The sequence below is a fragment of the Suncus etruscus genome, chromosome 10, assembly GCF_024139225.1.
Source record: "Suncus etruscus isolate mSunEtr1 chromosome 10, mSunEtr1.pri.cur, whole genome shotgun sequence".
NCBI lineage: Eukaryota > Metazoa > Chordata > Mammalia > Eulipotyphla > Soricidae > Suncus > Suncus etruscus.
Window position 1 is genome coordinate 21,664,699 of NC_064857.1, and position 25,546 is coordinate 21,690,244.

Here is a 25,546-nt window from a genome sequence, read left to right on the forward strand (position 1 = left end):
CTCTGTGAAGGCTTTCACTTCTCTCAACTCAAAAAATCTTTTCAGGACATTTCCCCTGCTGAGCTAACATACCTCGGTGAAATAAAGCACATTTTCATATTATGACTCCATTTCCTCTAAAAAAAAGCACGGAACCTCCTGCGCTTTAAGCCCCTGGATCTGATTTGGTTGATGCATTTCACAACAACAGATATCACATTGTCACACGACAGGCATTTACTGCAAAGGGCCTGCTAAAGGATAATACAGTGAAGAGCAATGACATTCTCTACACCCTCCTCTTCAAGTTTTTTGAACAAGTGCCACCAGTTCATTTTTCCTCCCTGTCATTGATGGCGCTCCATCAGTTATTATTCCAACAAACCTTCTTCCATGGCAAACCCGCATTCTCAATGGCATCACACAGATGCCAAAATATCTCACTAGCGGTGGTCTGGCCATGCATTGGAATTATTATGAGCAGCTCCTCTGTCAATTCAAAATTGCAATCAACACCACGGACATAAATTGTGAGCTGTGCAGTGTCTGTTATATCTGTGCCCTTGTCAAGAGCAACTGAGTATGCATCAAAACATTTGGCTTTCTCACACAGTTAATGATAAATGTCACTTGACATGTCAGAAATGCACTCTGCCACAGTGTTGGCAGAAAGGCTGATTTTGCTAAACTGATCTTTCTTTTCTGGACAGATAATACTTGCAGCCTGTAATATGTATTTTTTTAACAAACTCTTCTTCTGTGAATGGTTTCCCTGCCTTAGCAATCATCTCACCAACCATGTAACTAGCTTCAACTGATGCAACATTCTCTTTGGTTGCTTTCTTGAAGAAATCTGTTGCCTCATTAGACATGCTTTAAGACTGGCAACCTGCTTGGCTCTCTAATTTCCTTGATATTTTGCACATTCCTCAGCATGTTTAGTTGAATAATGGCATTTCTAGTTGTATTCCTTGTGCACTGCAACTTTCTTTGAGCAAAGAAGACATGTGGGGATGCCCCTGTGCTCAACAAAGAAATACTGCATCTCCCACTTTTCCTGAAATTGTCTGTGCTGGTCATCAATCTTTCTCTTCACAGCAGGCTTTCATGAAGTCATGATGAAAGTATGATAAAATCTAATTTTGTAAGAAACTTCTCTCCCTTCTCTCCCTTAGGCCTCCGATAATGTAAGGGACAGTGGGCAGGAGCAGCGGAAATGACGTCTGCGCTAGATGCAAATTATTTGCGATTATGCACTTAACAAATATTAGCGATAAAAATTCGCATTAGTAAGAAAAAAAATCGCAAAAAATCACATTAAATATTTGCATACCCCAAACGGAACTGTTCGGGGTATGCGAATGGTTAATGCGATTTTTCTTATTAATGTGATTTTTATTGCAATTATTCGGTAAGCTAATAATCACGAATACTGCAAAATTTGAAGGCTGGCCGCTGGCCACAAAATGTTGTGCCGAGGGCGTGGGCCGCGAGTTTGAGACTCCTGTTCTACACCCTGTTCTGCTTAGACATGTTTCCCTACCTGTTTTCTTGCCAATAAAATGCCTGTCTTCTAGTCAATTGTTCTTATGTTTTTGTTTTTTGTTTGTGTTTTTGGTGGTGGTGGTAGGTGGTAAGTGGTGGGGTGGTGTTGGTGGTGGTGGTGCGTGGTGGTGGTGGTGGTGGGAGTTCTTATGTTTTTTGACCAACTTTTGTTGGTATTTTAACCATTAAAACTGAGTTTTTAATTATTTTCGAAATGTGCAGTAAAAAGAAACATGTACAAAGCATCAAATAACGTTTTGGTATAACCACATAGAAAAATCTTTATTTCATTATATATATATATATATATATATATATATGTTTTGGGCCACACCCAATTATGCTCAGGAGTTACTCCTCGCTATGTGCTCAGAAATCGCACTGGCTTGGGGGACCTATATGGGATGCCAGGGATTGAACCCAGCTCCATCCTGGGTCAACCGCGTGCAAGGCAAGCACCCTACCACTGTGCTATTGCTCTGACCTCTATTTCAAGTATTTTTAAAACAAATAAAATAACTGTCTTTGGGGCCCGGAGAGATAGCACAGCGGTGCTTGCCTTGCAAGCAGCCAATCCAGGACCTAAGGTGGTTGGTTCGAATCCCGGTGTCCCATATGGTCCCCTGTGCCTGCCAGGAGCTATTTCTGAGCAGACAGCCAGGAGTAACCCCTGAGCACCGCCGGGTGTGACCCAAAAACCAAAAAAAAAAAAATAACTGTCTTTGGTGAACATTATCAAACAAGACAAAACTCTGGAAGATGTTTTTTCAACTATTCTTAGTAATCATTGTAGTAATGCCAGTGACAAATTTTCCAGAAACTACTATGTATGTAGTGTTATCTAAAATGAATTTTTGGGATTTACGACATGAGAAAAGAAAGATTGTAAGAAATAAGGAATTGTTAGAAGAGGCAAGATCAATGATGTAAGTGAAAACAAGTTCTTAATTAGAATTGAAATGTTCATATGATTTTTATCTTAAAATATTTGGAAATTAAAAAAATAAAACTTCATTAATGACAATATTCAACATCATTGATGTTGTGCTCAGGTAAAGAAAGAGCAGGATAGGAACTTATCTTACATTGTAAAGGACTATAAAATAGGCCCACAGAAACATCATCCATAATAGAGAAAACTGAAAGGCTTTCTTGAAATTCAGGAGTAAGATAAGCCTGCCCTTTTTCACTGCTACTATTCAACATGGTATTAAAGCACTTGCCATAGCTATTAGGCAAGAAAGAGAAATAAAACTCATTCAGAATGATTAAAAGAAAAAGTAAAACTATCACTAATGGCATGAAATACTAGATGAAATACTATTGTATACAGAAAACCCTTAAGAATCCAATAAAGCCTGAGAAACAGTAAATGTATATAGTAAAGTAACAGGGTACTGACTACAAAATCAATGCAGAGAAGTATATTGCATTCTTAAATATTAAGAAGATGTAGAAGATAGTAGGTGAATAATAGGAGTTTGCCTTGCATACAGTTATCTCTGATTAGATTCCTAGGACTGCAAACAATCCTCTAAGCACCACCAGAAGTGAACCCTCTGCAAAACCAAGAGTAAGCCCTGAGTACCCAGATTTGAACCTACAAAACAAACTAAAGACACTAATTAAAAATGATATGTTAGAACTATGTTCATTGCAACATTGTTTTCAGTATGCAAGATCAGGAGGCAATGCAAGACTCCCAAAGACAGAATAGATGGGGTAAACAATGAATATACTTAGCTATTAAGATATGATAAAATTTTGTTGTTTGCTACAACATGGTAGAAATTGGAGTAGGTTATAAAATAAAACAAATTACAGGCCAAAAGGCAGATAACTAGATTATCTCACTAATATATGGTATATTCAAAAACAAAGAACAAAGAAAGTCCAATAATACAAACAAATAACCTTAAACTGCAATAAAAATTAGGTTACCACGTAGGTAGAGTTGCCAGAAAGGACCTAAAGGACTGTTTTGTAAGGATGCTAACATTTTCTGATAGATTTTATGTGGTATTCTTTTGTCCCTAAAATAGTTACATAGACAAATACATAGTCAATTTTATATAGAAAAATTTGTTAAAAGAATATAAAATATGTATAAATAGCTTTCTATACTACGTACCATAATTTTCATACCATAAGATGCACTCTTCCCCAAAAGATGGGGGAAACTGTCTGTGCGTCTTATGGAGCGAATGCCTCCCAGAGCTCAAGCCTGAGTGCAGGGGAGGAGTGCAGATACTGACTACTTAACATCTGCAGTGTTACATCCTTTTTATTTCGCAGACATGTCACGTTGTACAAACAATCAGTTAACGCACTTTCAACATCACATAGAGCTTTCACTTAACACTATTTGATTGCTGCTGTGAATTTTATTTTCTTGTATCAACGAAAAAATATTTAAAAATGTTTTTATTTTATTTTCTAATGTAAAAAAAAAGTTAGTTCAATGTTTTTAACTAGCTGTGGACCGGCATATGGTACAAATACTTTGGCCTTGCAGGCTGATTGTTCCCAGCTGCTGTCTCCTAACTGCGTCTCACATTGCTCTTGCTTTGCATTTATTAAATATTTTAGTGCACCATTTGCTTAAGAATATTTTTTCCTTGTTTTCCTAGTCTAAAAAGTATGTGCATATGGTCAGATGTGTCTTATAGAGTGAAAAATATGGTATATTTTATCTAAGAACTATAAGTTGCAATGATGTTAATAATTTTATTCATATATCACTCTAACAACACATCCATGCCCATTCCCCTCAAACTAAAACCACTCCTATCAACCAATGAACCAAGAAAATCAGTGGTCCTCCATTTCTCCCATTTCCCAAAAGAAAAACTCAGTTCTTGAGATCAGACTCTTCAAGTTTTTTGCCTTGACCATGCTCCCTTACTATTTTTTTTGTATCTTACACTTCAGAGATCATTCTTTATCTGTCATTCTCCTGACTTCACTCAGAATAATATATGCTAATCTCATCCATATAGTGCAAATTGAATGACTTTATCTTTATTTATAGTAGTATTCCATTGTATATATGTCCCATGATATCTTTATCCAGTCATTTGCTTTTCAGCACTTACATTGTTTCCAAAATGATGACTATTATTAATAGTGCTACAGTGATCATAGGGGCTTTTATCTATCAATATCTAAACAATTATATTGTCTTTGTAGAATTTTTATTGCATATTTACATTAGTATAAATAAGACAAAATTGATGTTTACAAATATCACTAGTTCATAATGATTCCTAAATAAAAATAAGAATATGAAAGACAGAATACTTTGAAATTTGATTAATTTTAATGTTTATAGGAGCAAAGTAAATTCACCAAAAATGATCAAAATTAACATTTACAGATTTTTAGTTTCAAAACAATGTATTTTTCATAGAAATAAACATTATCAACCTTATAGGTATTACTATATGGCAACTTTTATACACATAGCCATTTACCATTAGGAACAGCAGTGGCAATGGTGATACAATACTTTACTGTATTGTATTTGCTAAACATTTTTGCTATACTTCCTGGCCTGCAGGAGTATTTGCCAGGATACAAATGAAAATGTCTGACCTCAGTTTGGCTACCAATGCTTAACCCTCTATATTACTCTATATCACTAGCAAGGTCTACAGTAACACTACTGACTTCATTCCATTAACTAGCAAGGCTCTTTCCAACAAATCAAACACTTTAACAGGTTCATTTGCATATTAAGGAATTGTTTTTTTACAAAAGAAGTGCAATATCATTTTTTAATGTTCCAATGCCTAAATTTAAAAGAAAAGCTAGACAGTTCTTAGGTGGAAATTTGGTTCTTTAGAGTAGGCAATACCATAGCACTGAATTGGGAAAAGGAAATAACATTGTACTTTTTATTTTTTAAGAGTTGATTATTTTAAATGCACCAGATGATTTTCCATGGGCCATTCACATTCAGTGTTTAGATTCATCTTCTTAGTGGCATATACAAAGCACCATATAATATAAAATGTAGAACAATCATGACTATGTAATTAAGTGTAGAAATAATTGCTAAAAAAATATAGCAATATTTAACACAGGATTTCTAAAACCATTACATATCCATTTCTTTCCCCAAACTGATAATGTCCCATGTTTTACTTTACAGACTTTGTCAATCTGGAATTCAATGCATTTGGCACTTTTTCAGGGGGCTGAAAATAGGTGTTATCTTCTGTACAGTAATGTTACAGTTTTATACAAACTTGAAAAGTATGGTATTTGGCATAGTCTCTATGATCCTCTCCCAAGTGTTCTTTCAGACAACAGCAAATACTCTGAATGCCTTTCCTCCTGGAGGGTTCTGTAAACTGTAAAAAATATAAAAAGTGCACTGATGTCATTCATATATACATATAAAATTCTTTAACTAAATCATATTTTGTTATAACAGTCAGGAAAGTAACTTTACAAATCCAGATAGTCAAATTTCTTTGGTCACTATAATTTATGGTTATTAGAATGCCTGAGTGAAAATGACATAATTCTTCAAATCCGAATTGTATGTTTGTCTTCAGAAATTCAAGATGCAATAATGGTTATGACAATATTTTATATAGAACCTTTCATATTATATGACAGATGTTATATAAACCATATTTTGATTCTAGCATGACATAATTAAATAGCTGTTATTTTATTTTACTATGGAGATTCAATTCATTTTTAACTGGAGGGTTAAAGTTAAAAGCAAATTTAAAAATTTGATAGTACTTAAGCAATACTTTAGAATACTATTTTCTTAAGACTCATACTTTTGTTATATTTCTATCATACTTATTACTATTATTACTATTTCTAAACTTCTTTTTTTTTTTGAGTGGGTACCCAACAGATCACAAGAATCCTGGATTCTTGGATTCTTGTACTACTTAATTCAACTGTACAGAATAGAAGATTAGATTCTTGAGTTGAGAGGGACTAGAAGTCACCAGAACCATACAGTTGAGTATTCAGGGGTTTGGGGGGATACACCTAATAATGTTCAAAGGACAAGATGGTGCAGGTGATCAAATTCTGGTGCTCACATATGCAGGCATGCTCTCTAGCACTTTGAACTATCTTACTAGCTCAATTCTATAGTTTTGAGGAAAATTTTAGAAGTGCAATGTTAAAATATAGAAGTTCCTAAGAATTAAATGTCATCTTGATTTTATTTCACAACACAATTTTAAATTGATGCAAATATATATCTATTTTCGATGGGTATTTCCAGGTAGTATGCAAGTTAAATTTTGCTGGTACATCAGCACTAAGGCCTGAGAATACAGAGATACTTGGACTTTGCAGAGCCAGGGATCACCAGGAACATGCCTACAACTCACCATGCTCTAGATGCCATAAGATGCTAGAGTTTGGATTCAAACAATCCATGCATCCTAATACCTGTACTATTGTCCTGATCCCCAGAATCTATTTTATTTTTGTATTTATTTTGGTTTGGGGCCACACTTGGCAGTACTAAATATTATTCACAATTTGGTGCCTAGGGTCACTCCTGGCATGCTTAGAATACCATGTGGTGAAAGTGCCTGGGTTCAAATCAGAGCCTCCCACATAAATAGCATGCCCTGAATTTAAATAATTTATATTTTTGACATTATAATTCAAGGTATGTTTTGTTTCAAACCCTAAAATTTGTGGTTGATGTTGTTTGATTTGTGATCATACAGGATCAATCCTGGGTCAGCTATATGCTTGGCAATGTGCTCTAACTGATGTATTATTGTTCTGGCCCTCAATTCCTAAATATTAAATTGATGATTGAAATTATTATATAATATAACCAAATATAAAGTTTTGAAGTCTTTAGATTTTTGCAAGAGGTCTATTTTCATAAAAATAACAGTCCTGAGCTAGAGAGATAGTGGATATGGTGTACTTATGCAGCTACCCAGGTTTAATTTATGACACCCATATATATATAGTCCTCTAAACACAGAGAAAAAAATTAATACAAAGCTGGGAGTATGCCCAAAACACTGTCAGGTATGTTCCAATAAAGTAGTCTTCTGGAGAGTACAATAAATACTAAGAGAGAGACAAAGTAAGGATCTTTTTACATTACATGTAAGAAAAGAAGGGAAAAATTTAAAGTGGAAAAAAAGATGAGGATATCACACATCTGCACACAATGTGCCGAAAACAGACAACACACATATGAACTACGTTTCTCATATAAGCAGAAACTAATCAAGGCTTTTGTTTCTTTGGGGGGGGGCACATCTGGCCATTCTCAGGCATCTCTCCTGGTCTTCACTTAGGAATAACTCTTGGTGGTACTCAGAGGACTATATGGAATGCTAAGTGCTAAGCAAGTTCCTAACTCATGATACTATTTTTCTAGATCCTCAAGACATTTTTATTTTTAGGACATGGATTTACCTAGTTTCCTAAAATTATAAATATCTTTGCTGTGTTTCTGATGGTATGCTGTGATACCATTAGAAAAGGCATTTCTGAGCCTAGGAACTTACAGATGAACCTGACTTTATGATGACTAGTTATATTCCCAGAGTATATCATTTAACCTTAAAATTCTACATTATCATTATTATAATCTACATTAGAGGAATGTTAATTTGGACGAGCCAAAATACCCCAAAGTATCTAAGATTGCTTTGAGAGTGCCTAGCAAGTACACAAAACTAATTCTGTGTCACTAGAAGACAATTTTACCGTTTAAAAAATAAATGCAATAAATATAATAAGCAAATAAAGCCACCACATACACTTTAGGTTATATCAATAATATAAATATCAATAAGATATTGATAAACATATCAATATCTGTTAAAGCTGTTTTATAAACTAGATTTGCTTAAGATTCATTGGAAACAATGAATTGTATTACAGAGGACTTTTCTTCTCAATAATGAACCTCAGAGAGGTATCATCTGAAAATGGAAGGTAAATAAAAATTTGCCTTTTTATGAAGATGTTATCCAGATATAAAAGCCAATCTTGTTACCATGCATAATACATGTCAGTGTTCATTAAAGATAAAATGTGTTATTTCAAGTTTAAATTAGTCATTTAAAATTGCTCAATAAATGTTTAAGAGTTAGAGGCCAGAGAGATAGTACAGGGAGTAAAGGCTTTCTGAGGAATTTTTGGGAGTTGGAAAAATAGCACGGCTGTAGGGCATTTGCCTTGCATGCAGCCAACCCAGGAGAGACTCGGTTCGATTCCTGGCATCCCATATGGTCCCCCAGACAGCCAGGGGATATTTCTCAGTGCAGAGACAGGAATAAACCCTGAGCGCTGCTGGATGTGGCCCAAAAATCAATCAATTTTTTTTTAAAGAAAAAGGCCTTCCATGTGGCCATCACTGTCATATCCTGAACAAAATATTGTCTTCAGAGAAACTCCAAGATTAGCCACTGACTACTAATTAAGTGTGGCCCAAATTGTGCCCCCAAATGAATAAAAATTAGAGATTTTTCTATTACAACATAAAACAATGAAACTTAACATTGCTTCCACAAATACCAGTTATCTAAAATGTCACTATAATTTCTTTTCTAAATAAGTGACAGGTACTTCTCCAAATCATGACAACATATCCTAACAAAGGGACTAATAAACAGGATGATATAACCTGAAATTTTTTAATTTATATTATACAAGACCTCCAATTTTAAATATAAAAAGAGAATTTTTAGCTTTGGAGAAAATCACACTCATCTTTGTCAAATACTTTGTCAGAGAACTGGGTAAGACAAATTGCCAATGGCTTGCTCATCTAGAAAGAATTATGTATGAAAACTATCCTAGAAATTCCAAAAGAGAACGACATAATTTCCTTATTATAAGATCAACTGACAAAAGAGTAGTTCTGACTCATAATCCAATTTTCATGTTTATTTTTATAAACCTGCAGGAGATAGGCAACTTTGGTACTACAGTTTCTCTCATTCCTATTGAAGCATGCCAAGGTAATACAGAATATACCTTGAAACTCATAGTGAAGTGAGTTTTGCATATATTTACCTTTCTGAGAAGATTCCATTCTGAAAAGAAGCAGTATAAGCCTTTCTTTTGTCCACAGGCATGACATCAACATATCCACCATGATTTCGAATCACCCCAGAATGCACTGCTGCTCTGCAGATACTTGACAGCTGAAGGAACAAGGAAAACCATGACTAAGAGGAAATACACAGTGAACTTGCCCACTAAAGTCTACTAGAATAAAGTAGCTGATAATCTATCTTTATTTCAGACCTTGTGAGCATAAACAGGATGGTATTTTGAGCATATGGAATGTTTCCAAAGTTGCAATTAGAGCCCAAACTAAGCAAAATAGAGGCATTGGAAGGCCTTTAACCTTCTAATACAGCAAACAGCTGCCAGTCCTGAACAGCAGGCCTTTTCTACTAGCAAAGCTATAAAATGCAAATGTGTTCTTTGCATCTGTCAAGAGGTGATGATTTAAAAACAACTTTTTGTATGGTGGTATGGTGGCTTACAGAGTTATTCAGTCAACTTTCAGATGTACAATTTCCCAGTACCAATACCATCACCTGCATAAGGGATCACACTCCTGGCCAGGTTCAGGAAACCATATGGGGTGTTGGGATTGAATGTGGGTCCGCTTGTACAAGGCTAGCACCCTTCCTATTATACTGTCACTCTGGCTCCAAGAAAATGATATTTATTTCAGTATTGCAAATTTCAATCTCTGCTAGCCCCACTGGAATATCTTGAAATATTATAGGTTGGATTATCTGTGCCTTGTAATATTCAGTTTATAATTGTAAACAACTCGCAGATCTATAATTCTCTAAGGTCCTTTTTACAAATATAAAGTTAAATTAAATGATGTTATTTTCATGTTAAATAATAGTCAAACAAATAAACCTGAAAAAAAATCTGAAGATCAAAAATATGAAAAATCACCATAATTTTGTCAAAAATTGACAGTACTTATTAATCTGGTTTGTCCAATATAAATTATTAAAAATCTACTATGGTTGGATTGTTGCTTTAGATAATCTGAATTGAATTGAATTTCTATGGAAAATTACTACAATTATTAAAGCCTAAATTTACTTTTAGGTTTTTTACTTTAATTTACTTTAAAAAAATCTACTGACTTCTAAAAGTCAACTCTTTTTTTTTGGCCATTAAACTCTATACCAGATTTGGGGGGTGTGATTATACCTGGCAGCATTCAGGGGTTACTCCTGACTCTACACTCAGAGATCGCTCCTGGCAGGCTCAGGGGACCATATGGGGATGCCGGGATTCAAACCACCATCAGACCTCCATGCTATCGCTCAGGCCCCTCTAAACTATATTTTAACTTTTATTTTATCCTAGTTTTCTCCTAAAATGCTTAATACAGAAAGGTATCTTTCAGAAATCCAAAATAATGAAATGAACTATTTCTGGAAAGTAATCTACCTTATTCATACATGGATCTTTTTGATCCCACTGGTGTTATTTTTTTTGCTAAATACACAAAGCATACACATCTTACATAAAGCTGAATATAATTATATTCATATTTCAGTGATGTGTATGCTTTGTGTATTTAGCAAAAATACATATAAAGTCACTACTTGAGCACAGAGATAAGAAAATAACATATAACACATATTTAACAAATTATTAATTACCCAATTTATATTTCAAACACTGAAGAGCTAAAATAAACAAAGTGTTCATCAAGTATTTAAAATAAGATATGTGTGTAAGATACAGAGAAAATTCTAGTAAAAACAAAGAATTACATGTTTACATACTTATTTATATATGGAAATTCATCTTTTCAATGACAATAAAGATGAACTCTCCTGCGAATCTGGAGCTAAAAGAATCTGTTTCCAAATTCTGTTCCTAAGTTTATATATACATGTTTTTATTCTGTAGGTATATGTGTGTATATACACAAACAGAAAAACAAAATTTGTATACATTAAGATACTTACATCAGAATAAATTCTAGTTCCAATGACACGAGCATAATGTGGGTTTGCCTGCATGCAATTTCGAGGGCAATAGACTCTGGAAAAAAATAAAAAGGACATCAAGCAGTTGTTTCCTTCAACCTACATTAGAAAACCCTAAGCATGTATATTCAAATATATATATATATATATATCTTATATATATATCTCCAATCAGGATTATAAAGCTAGTATGTTTTCTATAGAAGCTACCCCCAGTTAAGCTTAATCTTTTTTTAAATAAAAGTTTTTATTTAAACACCTTGGTTACAAACATAATTATGGTTGTGTTTCTGTCATATAAGAGGACACCCCCCCATTACCAGTGCTACATTCTTGAGCTATGATCCAGCTATACCACTCCTAGAATTATATCCTAGGAACACAAAAATACAATACAAAAATCTCTTCCTTACACCTATATTTATTCAGCACTATTTACCATAGTAAGACTCTGGAAACAACCAAGATGCCCTTCAACAGATGAATGGCTAAAGGGACTGTGGTACATATACACAATGGAATATTATGCAGCCATCAGGAGAGATGAAGTCATGAAATTTTCCTATACATGGATGTACATGGAATCTATTATGCTGAGTGAAATAAGTCAGAGAGAGAGAGAAAGATGCAAAATGGTCTCACTCATCTATGGGTTTTAAGAAAAATGAAAGACATTCTTGCAATAATTTTCAGAGACAAAAGAGAGGAGTGCTTGAAGTTACAGCCCACTTCATGAACATCACCACAAAGCTTAATCTTCTTAAAAAAAAAAAAAAGATCTGGGCCCGGAGAGATAGCACAGCGGTGTTTGCCTTGCAAGCAGCTGATCCAGGACCAAAGGTGGTTGGTTCGAATCCCGGTGTCCCATATGGTCCCCCATGCCTGCCAGGAGCTATTTCTGAGCAGACAGCCAGGAATAACCTCTGAGCATCGCTGGGTGTGGCCCAAAAACAAAAACAAAAACAAAAACAAAAAGATCTTTCTCTCACTCTCGTACTTGCCACTGAGCCACAAATTCATGTCCTTTCTGTGCTTAGGGGTCACTTTTGGCAGTATTTAGGAAACAATAAGCAGGATTAGAACCAGGACAAGTCACATGATCTCTAAAAATCTAAGAATTTTGTATTATGTGTCTAAAAGATCTTACTTAGAGAAGATAACCTTTAAAAATTGGAATGCCTGCCTTATATATCTGATCCTTTTTCTTCTGCATATTCACATTCATTGTAATTGATATGATTTAATCACTTATAGGCTATTTCCAAATATCTGTATTTATTGAGACAACTTCTCAATTCCAGTTGTGTCTATACTTCTGCTATTCAACATCTTCACTTAGAAAGAACAAATATCTCAATTTCAAATGATTTAAAACCAAAATTTTAAATATCGCATTCCATAAATCTGCTTTATATAGAGATTCACAAAAAAATCCACACCCAGTGGCTTTTAGGGGTTACTCTTGGCTCTGCACTCAGAAGTCGCTCCTAGCAGGCTCGGGGGACCATATGGGATGCTGGGATCGAGATTCAAACCACTGTCCATCTTGGATGGGCTGTGTACAAGGCAAATGCCCTACCACTGTGCTATCTCTCTGGCCCAGAAATTTTTCTTTTTAAACTTTTTATTTCAAACCTTACAAACTGCTTTCAAATAATTTCAATTAGTTATACATTAAAACATCCCAAATCAGATCACTAATAAGCATCTTAATTATTGTGAATCTGGACTTATTTATCTGCCATCTGGACACTTGTGACGATTTTTACTATAATTTCACTGCTTCCAACTCTGTCCCTTAACTCTATTTTCCACAATCATATGAATGCATACAATATTTGCTTCATTAAATTCAAATAGAAAATAGGAGGTGACATGTCTAGTCTACCTAATGTAAATATTATGTAGAGCTGTTTACTTGCACTGTTTTTTGTATTAGTGATAGTAAAAGTTAAAATTAATATTAAAGGCATTTTATTTCCCTTGTAGGGATAGTTACCCTCCTGGAACAAGTCAATGAATGGTATATATTGGAATACTACTTTAGGCTTTTTTTTTTTTTTTTGGTTTTTGGGCCATATCCGGTGCCACTCAGGGGTTACTCCTGGCTATGCACTCAGAAATCGCTCCTGGCTTGGGGGACCATATGGGACGCAGGGAGATTGAACCAAGGTCTATCCTAGGTTAGCTTCATGCAAGACAAATGCCCTACCACTTATGTCACTGCTCTGACCCCATGGAATACTACTTTAGTTAAATAATTTCTTCTGTTGAACAATATTGCTGTAGACTGCTCTACAGATGCACAAATAGCAGTTACTAGGTATATACAAGAGAAAGACTACACTGGATGATTCATAGAAATTATCCTTACTATTCAGTTCATATAACCTTTATCACAATGCCAAGGTATCTCACTTACATAGTGTTGGTATATGGGAACTATTTTAAGAACTTTAATGATAAGTAAATAATATGACATTCTTGCCTTTTTTCACTATATCACAACACAAAATTTATCAGCCTTAGCTAACAATTTGTCTCTTTTTACCTATATACAAACATAAATACAAGGGTTTGTGAAAACTATAAAATATTTTAAAACTTTCATAGGATTATAAAACTATAATTTTAATATAGGCTGAAATGGCTAAAAGAGTACAAATGGCAAAGCTCTAATAAAATGAGATTACAATTTTATAACAAAAATATTTCACATGTGTGACTGATACTCAACAACAGATATTTAGAACATCCATAAGTTATCTAAAAAACTTACATAGCCTGCTGATTAAATAAGGAGATATTGAAGAATTGACTTTCTCCCTCTGGAGAAGCCTGTGTGTTCTCTCTATCTACCTATCTCTAGCACCCTCTTTCTCTCTCCCTCTCCCACCCTCTTTTTCTCTCTTTCTTTCTCTCCATCTCTCTTTTCCTCCTTACTTTTTTTCAAAGTGAATTTCTTGAACAAACTATTTTACTGGTAATTAAATAAAAAGATATTACAACCAAGATGCCCTTCAACAAATGAATGGCTAAAGGGACTGTGGTACATATACACAGTGGAATCTTATGCAGCCATCAAGAGAGATGAAGTCATGAAATTTTCCTATACATGGATGTACATGGGATCTATTATGCTGAGTAAAATAAGTCAAAGGGAGAGACACAAAATAGTCTTACTCATCTATGAGTTTTCAGAAAAATATAAGACATTATTGAAATAATTCCCAGAGATGAGGACCAGAAGGACCGATTCATAATATGAAGCTCACCACAGAGTGGTAAGTGAAGTTAGAGAAATAACTGCACTGAGAATTATCATAACAATGTTAATATGTGAGGGCAGTAAGCTTGTATAAATATAGGTGGGGGAGAGGAACATGGTGACATTGGTGATGGGAATGTTGCATTGGTAAAGGGGTGTGTGCTTTTTATGGCTAAAACCCAACTACAATCGTGTTTGTAAACATGATGTTTAAATATATTATTTATTATAAAAATAATAAAAAATAAAGACATTGAAAAATGTAAAAGCTTTCAATTAAGTTAGCTAATAAAAATATTAGAATTTGGGTAGTCTTTTCAACAATGCTCAGGGAACCTCAAGTAGGGACCATGAGATACAAAACAAACATCTTATCCACTTTACTAACTCCCCAGCCCCTAAGAATAATACTTCTGAACTCCTTGCTCAGGCTCATAAAACAGATTCTAAAGAGATCTGCTAAGATCTTATGCCCCAAAGCAAATAGGTTAATTATTCATATGTAAAAGACTGATGGGGCCAGAGTGATAGTGCTTGCCTTGCACGAGGCTGACCCAGGATGGACCACAGTTCGATCCCTGGTGTCCCATACGGTCCCCCAAGTCGCATAGCCAAGAGTAACCTCTGAGCATTACCAAGTATGGCCCCAAACCCCTCCCCCCAAAAAGACTGATGACTTACACCATCGCCAATCAATAATTGAGACCCTCTGGATAGAAAACAAAGTATGATACTTTTTATATAGACAGGACAATCTTTTATTATCTTGTGAACAACCAATCACTCTTCTTTTTTCCATTGTTTTTATTTTTATTGTTGTTGTTGTTGTTGTTATTTTTCTGTTGGGAGGGGTTTGGGGGGTTCAGGGTCCTTTTGGTAACTCTCAGTCAATTAGCCTGGGTGTTCAAAAGTGTGGATCCAAGAATATGATGCTGTTTTAGCCTTGCTGTACAAGGGCTACTTGGTACAGCAGGGCAGAGGTTTGGGAGTGCTCTCCAGGGCCATAGCCATGGTGCTTACATCGTACCTGATTCTGCTCTGACACCTCAGTGGTGAGAGGAACAAATCAGACTGGCTGCATGCAAAACAGGTATATGAACCTCTATACTATCTCTTCGGCCCACAATGTTATTTTATTTGTTTGTTTTTGTTTGGGGGCCAGACTCAAAGTGCTCAGTCTTCTCCTGCTCCGCACTGAGGATTTACTGATGGCAGTAATCAGGGGACCCTATAGGATGCTGTGAATCAAACCTGAGTCAGCTATGTGTAAGGCAAGCACACTACCTTCCCACTATGTTATTCTTATGGCCCCATTTTTCATATTTTATTTGATTGAACCATTAGGATTTACAAGGTCCTTCATAGTAGGGTTTTAGACATACAATGAAATAAGACCATCGGTGTCCAATGTCATTTTTTAAGTGAAATATTGCTTTAAAGTCCTAATTACAACAGAATATAAAAAAAAATAGATCATCACTGGGAAAAAAAAAACATTACTTTTCTTACTTTTCTCACTGTGAATAAGAGTGAAAACATTTCAAAAGCCTTACCTGGGGCAATGTGAAGCAGGCTTATGAAAAGGACAGAGTTGTTCCACGGTTGTTTCACAAGTGATAGACTGAACTGAAGAATTAAAACACAGAAAACAACAACTAAGCAAATCTTCCAGAAACATTAACAAGCAAGAGGGGTAGTAAGAAAATAACATTAAAACATGCTAACCTGTTACTTTAGAAACTGTGAAGGAATTAGCCGAATGGTATTTTCTACAAATAGAAACATAAAAACATAAATTCAGTAATTTTCACATATGCAGCATCATCAAGATGATTTTAAGCTTTTGGAGGATCTGTAAGTAATTAGTTTTTAAGTCTGTCATTTTATTTTATTATTTTTTAAATATTTATTTAAAAACCAAGATTACATACAAACATGGTGGTATTTGGGTTTCAGTTATAAATATATAGCCCTCTTCACCAGTGTAACCTTCCCACTACCAAAGCCCCCATCTCCCTCCTCCGCCATCCCCCTGCCTGTCTTCGAGACAGGCATTCTATTTCTCTCACTCATTACCATTATCAGGATAGTAATGAAAAAAACTCTCAACTGAAGTCATAGGACTGAAAAACTTAGTAGGCGAAATGTAAATACTTTTTAAACATTCTTACTGGAAGATTTAGGCCTTTAGTTACAGGTGAATATATCATATGTTTTATGCTAAATCCATTCTATCATCAAGTAGAAACCAAATAAATAGCATCTTGATATTATAGAATAGTATTTCATTATAAATATTAAAAAAAACAGGATCAGCCATATGTCATGAAACCAATACTATACTGTCACAAGTATAGTTTTGGTTTTGGTTTTGGTTTTGGTTTTTGGCCCACACCTGGTGACGCTCAGGGGTTACTCCTGGCTCTGTGCTCAGAAATTGCTCTTGACTTATGGGATGATATGGGATGCCGAGTCAAACCGCGATCCGTCCTGGGTGAGCTGCATGTGAGGTAAGCGCCCTACTGCTGCGCTATTGCTCCAGCCCCTCCAGTATAGTATGTTTTAAGAGAAGTTTTCAAAATTCTCTTTTACCTACTAATCTAATTTATCATATTAACAAAGCTACAGTTGCATTACATAAAGCTTTTTCCTACATAGGGAGAATAAGATGCAAATCTACTGGCCTTTTTTGAAATATATTTTTTCATAGCTAAAAATACTGTGTCACATCAGGAGTGATTTTAGATTTTTATATTTTATTTATTTACACAATTTTAATTAAATGCTAAAAAGGAGGAAGATAAGCACATCATTCAACTTGAATACATATTTATATATTTTACTTTCGGAAATCACATAGCTGAAATGAAACTTAAATATCATCTTCTATTTATAAATTAAAATGTTCTGTTTTGGGGCCAGAGAGATAGCATGGAGATAAGGTGTTTGCCTCTCATGCAGAAGGTCATTGGTTCGAATCGTGGCACCCCATATGGTCCCCTAAGCCTGCCAGGAGTGATTTCTGAGCATAGAGCCAGGAGTAACCCCTGAGCACTGCTGGGTATGACCCAAAAACCAAAAAAAAAAAAAAGTTCTGTTTTACTTTAAAAGAATGTGTTACCTCAATGGTACAGTTTAAAATCATCATGTTGAAGAGACCATTTGAGTGCTTACCCAACTGTTTGAATTCCATTTCTATTGGACTTGATGAAATAATGTTTTCTTCCTTGTCTGGTAATATCTACCCAACCACCATCATTGTCTATTATGCCATAATGAATTGCAGCTCTGCAGATGCTGGATTGCTTACAGAAAAAGAAGAGAGAAAGAATATTAAAATATAAATAGATTTTTGGAGATGACTAATTTGTACTCACATTATTTAAAATAGTATCTGAGAAAAATAATTATGCTTATATAAAATAAATTGCTCACATTAGATTATATCTATATGAAATAACTCTATGTCTAAATAATATATTTGTAATATTTACCATTTCATAATGAACACTGCCGATAACTTTAGCTTTACTATCCAAACAGCCTGCAGGGCATTCATATCTAAATGAAAGAATTAGAAAACAAAATTTAGTTTCTCTGTATATAAGTGTAAAATTAAAAGGTTTCTAATATACATAGAGTGAATTTTGAGAAAAATAAGCCTCACCTATTGCAGGTTGTTCCTTTGCACTGATCTCTTAATCTTACTTCACAGGATACAATTTGGGCTAAAAAATATTATTATAATTTAGTCAATAAAAATAACTTTAGTTCAGCATATATAATCTATTTTTATTTGTTTGTTTTGGGAGGCACATCCAGCAGCTCTCAGGGGTTACTCCTAACTCTGTGCTCAGAAGTTGCTCCTGGCAGGCTCGGGAGACCTTATGGGAGGCCGGGATTTGAACCACCATCAGCCCTGGTTAGGCTACGTGCAAGGCAAACAACCTACTGCTGTACTATCTCTCTGGAATAGCATATATAATCTACTATTTTCATTGTAATTTTGGGGGGGATACACCTGGTAGTAATCAGTGCTTAATCTAGGTTATACACTCAAGGATCATTCCTGATTGGCTCAGAGGACCATATGGAGTGCCAGGGATAGAATCTAGGTCAGCTACATGCAAGGCAAGCACCCTCCTTGCTATCTGTAGGTCCCGCATTAAAAATATATTCTAATTAATTAGAAATTAAATTAAAGCACAGTTCAATAAACTCTGACATTTTTAATAAGTTCTTTATACAATGCAAAGGTCTTACACATTTGCTGGGTGCTTATGACTTCATTTCTATTACTATCATCTGCTCTTGTCCGTACATGGGTATCATGAACTTGTGACTGCTGACGTTCAATTTCGTTTGTCTCTTCTTCTCGAGGAGGATGATATCTATCTGAACCCTCTGTTGGAGAGAATTTATTTAAGATGAAATCTACATTACCCATGCACCAATGAGCAAATAATGTTTTTCTTTATATGCCTTTCAACATTTAGACTAGAGAGAAAAAAAATCAGTGCTGCTTTTTAGCATAGCTTTTGGCTTTCGACTGTACTGGTTAACAAAATATACATTTATGTACTTGAATACTTGTTATTCTTTTGCTCTCACTGGGCTAATATTAAATTGAATCATTCTAAAATTTGTTTGAATTCAACATGGTGTGAGAGATTGGTTTCATGACATCAAGAAGTCTACACAGTGATCAAATGATCAAGGCTAAGTGAATTTAATTTTTTTAACAAAACGAAATGATTTTTTTAATATTTCAGTCAGTTTATATTTAAAATATTTCCAAAAAACAGCATAATCTAAAGAAGGATGGACATGTCCTTGATATTCACAATTAGGCTTCCAAGAAAATTTTTCTCTTTAAAAATAAATTCGATTTTCAGAAACTTAAACTTGACTATGGATAATAATTTCAATTATACGATACAAAATACAATTCACAGAATGTATTTCTTCTATGATGTCAGAGAAAATTCTGCTTTAAATAAAATACAGTAGCTATTAGTGATAGGAATGTAAGCTGAAGGCTTGGGGATGAGAAACAAAATTGAACTCAGTGAAAAAGCTGTCACCATTTCTATGAACAAAACATGGTTCATCCAATAGAGTGACATGCCTGGTTACTTTCTGTCTGCACATAATAATGAGTACATAATCAGATATTAAAAAAATAGACATATTCACAAGTGTTAACAAGTGGTTACAATTATTCACATGTCCTAATTCTACACTGATTTTTTTTTTTTTTGGTTTTTGGGTCACACCCGGCAGCGCTCAGGGGTCACTCCTGACTCTACACTCAGAAATCGCTCCTGGCAGGCTCTGGGAACCATATGGGATGCCGGGAATCAAACCACCATCCTTCTGCATGCAAGGCAATCACCTTACCTTCAAGCTATCTCTCCAGCCTCCTCTACATTGATTTTAAAGAGTCATCAGAGAGAATAAATAATTGACCATTGGGACACCCTATAAAGCTGTTACTTTAAAAACATTGTGCCATATCGGGTTAACTTTCTGTTAACACCCCTCTTATATTAACAATAAATGTATTTGAGCAAACAACTTATCCAATAGTTTTGCAACATTGCTAAAACAATCTTACTGTTAGTTTTGCAGGACAAATTATACTACTTTGCTGCAAATCAGTAGAATTCATTATTGTCTGTAAGACTCTAGATAAAGATTTTGTAATAAATTTTTCATGGACAAAAATAAATGGTGCTAAAGATCATAAATTCTGCCATAAAAATACAACTTAATCACCAAACATAATAATATTTTAGGAATATAAATATTCTTGTCACTCTAGCCTACTCTTAAAAAAGAATAAGGAAGGGTTATTTGAAACAATCATGGATATATATATATATATATATATATATATATATATATATATATATATATTCATATAACAAACTACTAAAAACTAAAATATTATTTCTATTAGACTAGGAGTGTGGAAGCACTTCTTCTGGCAGTTCAATGGAACCCATGGATGCAGTACTGGTCAGACTCTTCTGTGTGGGTGGGGGACAAAGGACCACCTGGAAATGTTCAGGAACCTAAAGCATTTAGATGTTTGAAGAATCATGTGGTGGCCATGACTATACCTGGATTAGCTATGCATGGGTTCTAACCACTGTACATCTCCGGCCCTATAAATAATTTTTTCCCATTTAAAATCTTCCAACATAAGAAATCGATTACTGAAACTTCACGCCATAATTAAATGCACGTTTGGATTTGTAAATAGAAACCAGTGCACAAGTTGACATAAAATCTAAACAAACTGAATACTACAACAAAATAGCACATACCTTTGTAGCATAGATTTTCTCTGCAGCCCCCTCCAAAACTAGGCGGGCAAGCAGAACAGGGTCGTCCGTGTTTGTAGGGGGCGTGGCCCCACCAATTTCCCCTTAAAGAGATTATCAACTGTATCAAAATTTGGCCTATTAGCACAGTGTATACAACACAAAATGTAACTACACAGAAATTATTCTAAATATTATTTGCTTATAGATATAATGCATTAAATATTTCATCACAGAGTTCTTTTGGCTACTAAATTTAAATATAGATTGCTGCTTTATTACCTTGAAATGTATTAAATAATGTTATATATTGTTAAAAACTGAAATATTAAATTTTGTAGTACCCCAAACTCTGGTCTAGAATATTTATTTATATTCTTTATGTTTTTAACAATACCATAGTTGAGACAGATTAAGTCTGTCTCAGATTAAGACTCTTAGTTGTATGTTTTCTTTTTTTTTGGTTTTTCGGACCACACCCGTTTGATGCTCAGGGGTTACTCCTGGCTAAGTGCTCAGAAATTGCCCCTGGCATGGTGGAGCCATATGGGATGCCGGGGATTGAACCGTGGTCCTTCCTTGGCTAGTGCTTGCAAGACAGACACCTTACCTCTAGTGCCACCTCGCCGGCCCCTAATTGTATGTTTTCAACATAGACATTTGAATAGTCTCTATATAGGTAAAAATACATTCCTTAGTGAATCTATATTTCCTAATCTCCAATAAGGTCAAAATGATTGCAAATTTATAATGAATAATTGTTCATTGAATACAACCGGAGGGAAAATAATACAATTTCTGTGTCCACAGTTATCAACTTTTCAATTTTTATATTCCTTTCAAACACTGGTTTTATGCAGCAAGCAGTCATATTTGTTTCCTTTAAATAAATTGAGTTAAAACAATATACCCCAAAAATAAAACTATGAAAATAATTAGTATTGAACTGTGAAAAACAAGAGCACCAACAACAGAAAACTGACTTGGACAACTGTGACTGAACAGAGCCTACCTTGGGACTAATAAGGAAAACCCTACCCTAGGCTGTAGTCCAGGACACATAAAAAACAACAACAACAAGATGTCTTACTGCAGAGGCCCAACTTGGACAACAGAGACTGAGCAGAACCCTTGGATCCATAACATCCTAGGCTTCGGCTTAGGGACTGAACGAAAAGAGGGAGCAAGTGTTACAGAAGACTGAACACCACAACAACGATGGACAGGAACCTCTAGAACCTAGAGACTCTATCCTAGACCCTGACCTATAACCTGCGCAAATACCAAGATCGCTAGCTACAGTGGCTTGATTTTCTCACACACAACCGAGAGGAAACTTTCCTGGCATCAAAAAAAAAAAAAAAGCCTTTGGGATGGGGTAATGAGTATATATGGAACCAGGGGTTGGTCCCATGATGGTATGCTTCAAGGATGGAGAAAGCCTGAATCTCTTAGGCCACGGGAATTCCCTTTCTTCCCCAATGCTTACTGTGCCTATGCAAAAAAAAAAAAAAGGGGGGGGGGAACGCCAAACTCTACCACTCCAGCACCCATACTTTTTCTTGTTTTGTTTTGATTTGTTAGTTTTTGACTTTATTTTCCTTCTCTTTTTTCTTCCACTTTTTCTTTTTCATGCTTGTGGTTATTATTTAGAGATTTATTTTTATTTTTATTTGCTGGGTCCATTTTTCTTTTCTCTTTCATTTTTCTTTCTTTTTTTCTCTCTCTTCTTTCTTTTTTTTTGGTAGTTGTCACCAAATTTTTTTCTCCCCTTTTTCTTATCTTTTTTATCTCCAATGATGGTGGAATGGATGCTCAATCTACAACAAGTTGTAAAGTGGAGACCAGTTGCACTAGCATAGTGGAGGGTAGAGGAGGGAGATATGGGACGCATACTGGGAACAGGGGCAGAGGGAGGACAGCACTGGTGGTGAGAATGCCCCTCATTCATTGTCACTATGTACCATAAATGATGCAGTGAAAGATTTGTAATGCACTTTGGTCACAATAAAAATTAAAAAGAAAAAGAAAAGAATCAGTAACATCAGGTTTATTTTCAAATTTTTAAGAAAATATTACAAATAAAATTTGTGTTTTTAATACTCACTTGGGGGAATAGTTGCACACCAAGTAGACAGCTTTGGGCCATATCTGTCCCCATATGTTCATATTATGGCACAAATTGATGGCACATCCTATTTTGCTACTTGTTGCCCATACAACCTATATCAGAGAAACAAAAGCTCAGAAAAGCAGCCTAACACTACAGACAATGACTTGGATTGGATAAACTAGATTGCCTAAAGCCTAGAGTTGGTCTTATGCCAGGAAACTTGTATTTAGGCCAAGGCTTTTCCTTTCCATCCCTCATATTTTGGTGGGCCTATGCAAACAATAATTGCCTCTCTAACACCATTTTTACTATGCTCCTTTGACTCTAATCCTTAAGAAAAACAACCCACTTAAAATTCTGAGGTTAACTTAAACTAATATGCATGTGCATGGAAATGTAAAAAAGTACTTTGCCTTCAATGTTTAAGGAGTTACATAAGTGTGATGGCTTTAGATTGCTTTGTGTGCTGCTAAGAAATATTATGTATTACAATCTGGGGACTTGTGGGACAAAGTAATTGTACGTGAGTTCTGTTTTATTTTTCTTGTTTTTTGGCTGAAAGTTCAAAGTTCAGATATCAGCAAGGGGATTTCTGAGAATACTGTTTATGGGTGATTGTCCTTCCACTGTAACTTTAACTTGTCCTCTTTCTTTGCATCTTTGTTCTCATAATTAAAATTAAAAATTGAAAAAAAAGAAAAGCAGCCTAAGATAAGGACAACATGACTAAAAACATGTATAAAACTGAATTCAAGAAACACATTCAAGATGAAATGAGGCAATGTCAAAATGAACATATTTTCAGAGACATAGTGAAGTGGTTAAGTAACAAAAGAAATAAATAGGAAAATGATTGGGCTGCGCATATCAACATTTTAAAAATATGTAGATACCTACTAATACAAAAGCCTCACAAACCAACACATTGGATTACAATTTCTATGATTAACGAAACAGAAATTCTCACCTTAAACAGAAAGTATTGATCAAAAATTTAAGTCTTCAAATTTCTTATATAAGTGATATTTTCATCGTCTCACTTGTTATCAGGAAGTTCACTGTTGATCTTAATCATGTCAGTTGCAAGGCATACAGAACAATGTGCTTTATGTACGCTAATAATCGGTCAGGGAAATTTTAGAAACTCATCCATTATAAGCTTAGCTTGCCTAGTCAACTGAGCCTTCAGCTATTTATTTAGAAAATCAGAACACAACTTCTATTCTTTAGAAATTGTTTAAGACACCTCAAGGTTACAGTGATAATTAAGTGGGCAAATCATTTGCATTCTGGATTTGATTCCAAGTATCATAGGGTTCCATTAGCACTTCTGGAAATGACTTTCAAAGAAAAAGTCCCTGAGCACTCCTGGGGTGTGCCTCAAAACAAAATGAACCTGAGTTTGAAGATAGCAAGTACCTCTTGTTTGCATTTTCTTGGGCCACATGAAGAGTATATTGTGTGCCCCCTCCAAACTGTTGGCCGCCTGTGTGCCTATAAAAGCCATAGCACAAAGGGTGGTGGCAGCACAGCATTACCAGCCAAGCCTTGACGCTGATCTATTTATCATTCCTATGCCATCAGTCTAAATATCAGTGAGAGAGATCCTGACCCCAGAAAAATGATGAAACTCACATGTTTCTATGAAAAACATTTAAAAAATACTCAAGTAGAACATGGGTCATGTTTCAAAAAACTTCATTTATTGTTTATAAAAACTTGTTAAGTCTAGTTTTACACACACACACACACACACACACCAACTGATCACTTTTAAATATATAACAAATGGATTAACATCAGACATATGCAAATTAAGTGGTCAACATTCTTCTCTATCCAAATTAAATTCAATGAAATGAAGCATATTATACACAAAAACATACCTGTGTGTAATGAGTACATACAGCGCCAGAACATCTGAATGGGCAATACGGGTTGCATTCGTGTTCATATGGGTAACTAAAGTCTTTCACTTCATCATACCATGCTTGTACATGAAAAGTTGGGGGCCTATATCTATTTAAAAGAAAATCATCGCACAGGTCAAAGAAGTGGGTGAACCATAAAAAGCATTTTCCAAAATAGTCTGATATAGTTTGGTTGAGATATATTATGTTATTTATTGATATCCAACATGTAATCACCTTATTAATATGTAATAACTTAAAAATAAGTGTAAAATACTGCTTATTATTCTGATATATTTATATTTTGACTTAGAGTTAGTCTTTCTTTTCTTCTTCCTTCTCTTCCTTCCTTCCTCCTTCCCTTCCTCCCCTCACTTCCTCATTCCTTCTTCCTTTTTATT

The 25,546-nt window shown here is 34.9% G+C and overlaps 1 protein-coding gene across 2 annotated transcripts in view; it reads right to left on the minus strand.

Annotated features, from left to right (window-relative positions):
* Nucleotides 1–5,827: 5,827 nt before the first annotated feature.
* Nucleotides 5,828–25,546, minus strand: part of CRISPLD1 (cysteine rich secretory protein LCCL domain containing 1) — a 39,322-nt gene continuing 19,603 nt past the window's right edge. Inside the window, exons 3-14 of one of the 2 annotated variants that reach the window (XM_049781824.1) lie at nucleotides 25,122–25,254; nucleotides 23,230–23,345; nucleotides 21,126–21,226; nucleotides 19,057–19,197; nucleotides 18,461–18,521; nucleotides 18,288–18,354; nucleotides 17,968–18,098; nucleotides 16,519–16,562; nucleotides 16,347–16,419; nucleotides 11,505–11,580; nucleotides 9,562–9,692; nucleotides 5,828–5,879 (exon numbers count right to left, since the gene is read on the minus strand). In XM_049781824.1, the coding sequence (XP_049637781.1) occupies nucleotides 5,828–5,879; nucleotides 9,562–9,692; nucleotides 11,505–11,580; nucleotides 16,347–16,419; nucleotides 16,519–16,562; nucleotides 17,968–18,098; nucleotides 18,288–18,354; nucleotides 18,461–18,521; nucleotides 19,057–19,197; nucleotides 21,126–21,226; nucleotides 23,230–23,345; nucleotides 25,122–25,254 (1,126 nt within the window). Of the gene's footprint in view, nucleotides 5,880–9,561; nucleotides 9,693–11,504; nucleotides 11,581–16,346; nucleotides 16,420–16,518; nucleotides 16,563–17,967; nucleotides 18,099–18,287; nucleotides 18,355–18,460; nucleotides 18,522–19,056; nucleotides 19,198–21,125; nucleotides 21,227–23,229; nucleotides 23,346–25,121; nucleotides 25,255–25,546 lie in introns of those variants that run through there. The other variant, XM_049781825.1, reaches the window with a different exon arrangement.